This window comes from Astatotilapia calliptera, chromosome 2 (assembly GCF_964374335.1).
Source record: "Astatotilapia calliptera chromosome 2, fAstCal68.1, whole genome shotgun sequence".
In the NCBI taxonomy this organism is placed as follows: Eukaryota; Metazoa; Chordata; class Actinopteri; order Cichliformes; family Cichlidae; genus Astatotilapia; species Astatotilapia calliptera.
Window position 1 is genome coordinate 25,842,663 of NC_137423.1, and position 5,093 is coordinate 25,847,755.

Consider the following 5,093-nt stretch of genomic DNA (forward strand, 5'->3'; position numbering starts at 1 on the left):
TGGAGTTTTCTGCACATTTTCACCTTCCTGTAAACGCCACGTGAGGATGATGAAAGCTGAAGTGCTGTTTTTCAGTTTCTCAACAAGCGGTATGAAGAAAGTTGCATTCTGAATCAAGTACCACGCCCTCGGTGGTTCAGTTGAACATCTGTCAGCCACCACCACCTCCCCACCACCCCCTTGTGCGAACATGAGCTCCCCACAGTATGCTGCTTATTCAGTCTATATGGAACGTATGGGAATCAGACCCACAAACGGTGCTGAAAAAGATCACATAACAAACATGCATGTTTTGCTGTGGATTCTTTTCTTGGTAATGGTTCGGTTAACCCTTCAACCCACTCAGAGTCAGCTCTGAAGCATGACTGTACCACATTCCCACTTACACAGACACACACACTGCCAGTGTAACAACATCTGTGTAGGAGGTGACTTCAAGGGAGTGACTAACATTTGGCGGGGCCTCAACCTGCCTTTGAGTCCAGCTGGGTCTTTTGACCGTCCTTACCTCCATTAAACCTGTGTGCGGCATACATGACAGCATTGCTGCATCCTGCTATTTGCTGTATGTGGTCTCTCTGAATACTGTGGTATTCGGGGGCTGGTCGAGGCCTCAGATGTTGTGCTCAATCGCGTGTCTTTGAGTGCGACATCTGTTTCAGCTGCGTGAGTAATGGTGTGTGAGGCAGTGGCTAAACATCAGGTGTTTGCCGTCTTGCACATCTCAGATCTGTTGCCTTTCTCCTCCCCCCCACAGCTGGAATGAGTCCTGTATGTATCATGATTGATCTGTCAGTGAGTCTGACGATGCTGTTGTCATCACATAAAAAAACGACTAACGTCTTCACTTTCCTCACGGCTCGCTTAGACAGTCTGGCATCAGTTATTTGTTGAATTGTAAACAGTGGCACGCACAGATAACCCCAATTACATATAATAACTGAGGAAGGATTTTTGATTCAAGATCTATGAGCACTGGCTAAAAATAATAACAGCACCAATGTGCAGGATACAGGTGTCTCAGTTTAAAGCGACTGCTCACACGCCAGAGACGGGAAATAAAAACATGATGTTTGCTTTAATTGCAGATCCTGAACGAGCTAGAAGAGCAACAGCGGTGTTATCGTTATTAAGACAGGCATTAATGCACGGTCCAACTCAGGAAGCAAATGAATGACTATAAGTTTGGAATAATAAAGATTTAACCCTGCGATAGACTAGCTATCTGTCCAGGGTGTACCCGCCTCTTGCCCTGTGACATCTGGGATTGGCTCCAGCCCCACCATGATCCTGAATCGGATAAGAAAGCGGGTGGATGGATGGATGGATGGATGGATGGATGGATTGAGAAATAACAGAGAAACTCCAGAACTCACATATTGAGATGTTTATTTATTTATTTTTTATTCTGCTCTGAAAAGAAAATCACAAATATAAATCACTTCAAAATTGCAGGATTTGAATGGATAAAGCACTTGAATTCACATTGTTTTTCCTTTTTTCTTGACAGCTTAACAGTTTCTCCTCTAACAATGATAAGACATAAACACAACATATTTATACCCAATTCTTTCTACAGTGCATTTCATATGTGACTCCCTTCTAAAAAAAAGAAAAGAAAGAAATACAGATGTTGAGAGCACAGTTCTTGTGGTGCTTATAATCAGTACATAGCAGTGTGCCTAATGATCAGCGTTACCTCTGAAACTGAAACCTAACGTGAAGTAACGGTCCCCGAACCTGCAGGATAAAGCCGGGTGGGGGGGATGGGAGAGAGTAAGGCTTTGCCCTCCCTCATTACCAATACTGATGTGCCTTTGAGCAATTCACTGAACCCACATTGGAGCCACTTAGTGGCTGACAGAAGAGACTGGTTGCCCCAGGGGCAGTTTCCAGGTGTGACTATGAGTAATCGTGAGTGTGGTCAGTGTTGGAAATCATCTGAACCATTGGATCATTAAAAATAATATCAAATAAAATAAAATCTCGCGTATTCAATGATCAATTTATTAACCACAGTGCTATTGATCATCTAGTGAGTGCCAGAATTAAAGTTTATGCCATATTTTTCATGAAATACTGAGCTTTTGCTTCGTTTGCTTCTGTTTCATAAATAAATAGCCTCGAATAAGAAATATAAAAACACTTTTTTTTGTTTTATTTTAAAAACTGCTAAAAGGTGGTTAAAAATCTCCATAAATACAGTTAGCTTAAATAAATAAATTAAAATTATAAATATACCGTTTACTGTACACACACAAGAAAAAACAAATCAACAAAAAAAAACAAAAAAAACACGTGACGGCATTGAGCAGGAAAATACAAAATGTTGTCTTTTGAGAGAAAGAGAATCCAGATTGAGCTCTGATTGTTGTTAAAAATCTCAAATAATTTCAGAGACAGAGTCAAGACGCATTCCTCCTTCTTCCCGTTCCTCGTCGCCTGATTCTCGACACACCTCCTCTGAGCGGTTTAATATTCCAGTTCCAGACCGGGAGTTTCTTCTTCTGAAGCCATCAGGAATACATTCACGTGCCCACTCTTTATTTGAACGGCCAGCAGAACATTGGGCAGACGTCCTTCTGTTCTCTTCTTTGCGTACGTTCAATTTATTTTCCTTTTCTTTTCCTCCGGGACCTCCTGTTGCTGTTCACTTTTCATTTTCAGCTGAGGTAGAATTTCTACATCTTTGCCTAAAATTAAAAAAAAAAAAAAAAGGGGGGGGGGGGGGGGGAAATGAGTGAAATCTAGTCACACTTGATAGCGGCTGATGTCAGTCGGTGTACGTGTTTGTAGCCCTTTCCCTAACCACTCACCTCTCTTTGTTGCTTCAGTGGTTGGATGCTGACCCTAGCTTCACCTTCTCCTCATTCTCTACATCATACTCTCCCCGCTTGTGAAACCTGGAATAAACGAAAGGAAAGGAAGCTCGTTCAGTCTTCTACGTATCGCCTCGTTATTAGCTAAGATCCTAACCTGTGCATGGCTGCGAGTGCGTGCCGGGCGTGTGTTTCGCTCACCTGAGCATTAACAAAAGTCCGATGATGGTGAGGCACAGAGACGACAGCACCACCGCCACCACCGCCAGAGCTGTGGTGCGGTCGTAGCCCTCTCGGGACTGCGATGGCAGCAGGATAAACTGACACCTATCGCCGGAGTAATTATGGTGGCACCTGCGAAGAGGACGGTGAAGGGAAAACTGTTAATAATTGATCGACTTGAGGTGCGCATGATGTGCAGGTAAACAGAGAGCTAAATACTCACACGCATGATGGTTCACGGAGGTCTTTCAGGTAAGTGCAGGTCCCGTGAATGCAGTAATCTTTGTACTTCTTCAGGCAAGGATTCCTCTTCCTTCCCTTTCCTTTTCCCCTCTTCTTTCCCTTTCCTCTCGTTGTTTTTCCCTCAGTGTTTTCAGCTTCCAGGATGGTAGAAGGATCTTTGGGTTTGCTTGACATGGCAACTAAAGTGAGAAAAAAAAAACAAGACCAACAATTACATGTACTGTCTTTGTTAAAAGCCACTTAAAAGCACCAATTTAAGACATTTTTTAAGTGCCTTACCTCTTGGCAGCTGCAGTTCATAGTCTCCAGATGTGCCATCTTCATACTCTTCATAATAGTAGTAGTCATCATCGTACTCCTCCGCCTCGCCATCCTTGCTGTAATCTGCTGTTGTCGCCCTCACGCCCCGGTTCTCCTCCTCCTCTGCTCTCCTGTCTCTGGTTGTGTCCAGGAGGCTGATAACAGAGGTGTGCTGCTGCTTGTTGCTCTGGTAACGGTCTACTGCAGCACCGCTGGCCAGTCTGGACATCACTGAAGGAGCAGGAAAATCAAACGTTATGAATGAGGTCCTCTTTTGAACATATATACACCACAAAAACAAACAACAAAAATCACAATCAGAAAACTCTTCCTCTAGGGGACAACCAGCAGACAGGTTAGTGCATCAAGCTGGGTGAGCCTTCTCGGGCAAGTTGAAACATGTTGTACAGGAAGAAGCTTCAGGCAGGATTTTTTAGGGATGCAGTAATTACCCTGCTGTTCTCTCTTAGGAAATACACCGGATCAGACATTGTCCTTAGGGATTGATTGAGTCAATGCCCAGCTCAGGATGCACTCAAAAGGACGCCAAATTTTAAACTGAGTGACTGAGTTTGACCCGCATGTTTAATGTCAAACAGACTTTCTGAGTTACTGTCCTCAAATTCGTGGACATTGAGATATCGGCCTGGCACACAGCCTTCCCCCCTCTGTCTCTCATAACACACGCACAAAATGCATGGGCAGACAGTTAGCTAATGTCAGGCAAGAATATGAGTTAAAAATAAATGTATCCAGTTACATAAAGCATGCTCTAAAATAAGAGAGATGACCCCATTAGCTCCTGAATAGGCTGGCATCATGAAAACTGTTGCCTAAAAGATTAAGTTTACACGACATGTTATAGCTCGGTTATTATAGAGAGGATTACACTGACAGCCAAGAAAGAGAGAGAGACACACACACACACACACACGCACGCGCGCGCGCTAAGTGATCCATTAATGAACACAGAAGAAACACTGGTTAAGTTGCACAGGCACATGAAACGTACCCAACGCGTGAGCCAGCAACAGCGCAACAGCGAAAATCCTCATGGCTTCCAGTAGCTTTAAGTAGAAAAATTATTTAAATTAACAAAAAAAATCTAAAAGTTATATTCCGTCCACCTCTCAGTATTCCTTCCTTTTTTTTTTTATATATGCTTTTTCTTTTTTGTTAATAGAACTCCTCTCTTCTCCTCGCGTCCCTGCTGCCGCTGTCTCCTCTCCAGAAAGACTGGCGACTGAAGCTCACGAGCCTTTTAGCCTAGATAGATATCCCCGCCTCCTGGGTGTTGCCAATAACCACAAGAGCATGTTGCGGCAATTAATTCGTATTTTAACTCAAATTATCCATCATGTTACTTGGTACTCCCAAAGATAGAAAATAAAATACAAAAACTGTCGGGAAATTAAAAGAAACAGGAAACTGAAACTTAATTTTAAAAAAAACAAACTAATCCTTGGTTCCTTTTGTACATATTGACTCATTCTTTCTGTCTGAGTGCCG

The 5,093-nt window shown here is 43.0% G+C and overlaps 1 protein-coding gene across 2 annotated transcripts; it reads right to left on the minus strand.

The window, feature by feature from the left end:
• Positions 1-1,372: 1,372 nt before the first annotated feature.
• Positions 1,373-4,822, minus strand: hbegfa (heparin-binding EGF-like growth factor a). 2 transcript variants are annotated; one of them, XM_026189895.2, is made up of 6 exons: positions 4,597-4,822; positions 3,564-3,815; positions 3,265-3,463; positions 3,021-3,173; positions 2,817-2,903; positions 1,373-2,693 (listed from the first exon to the last, which is right to left on the minus strand). In XM_026189895.2, the coding sequence occupies exons 1-5, from the start codon at positions 4,637-4,639 to the stop codon at positions 2,831-2,833; spliced, it is 720 nt and encodes a 239-aa protein (XP_026045680.1). In that variant the 5' UTR covers positions 4,640-4,822; the 3' UTR covers positions 1,373-2,693; positions 2,817-2,830. The 2 variants fall into 2 exon arrangements, with proteins under 2 accessions (XP_026045680.1, XP_026045685.1); XM_026189900.2 differs by lacking the exon at positions 2,817-2,903 and having other exon boundaries at positions 2,136-2,693.
• Positions 4,823-5,093: the final 271 nt, after the last annotated feature.

What these genes read in the sequence shown, in the direction of transcription:
- hbegfa (XM_026189895.2), bottom strand. Translation starts at nt 4,639, where the DNA reads ATGAGGATTTTCGCTGTTGCGCTGTTGCTGGCTCACGCGTTGG. An exon ending in GTTGCTGGCTCACGCGTTGG is followed by an intron (nt 3,816 to 4,596) that starts GTACGTTTCATG and finishes CTGCTCCTTCAG; the next exon opens with TGATGTCCAGACTGGCCAGC. An exon ending in TGAACTGCAGCTGCCAAGAG is followed by an intron (nt 3,464 to 3,563) that starts GTAAGGCACTTA and finishes TTCTCACTTTAG; the next exon opens with TTGCCATGTCAAGCAAACCC.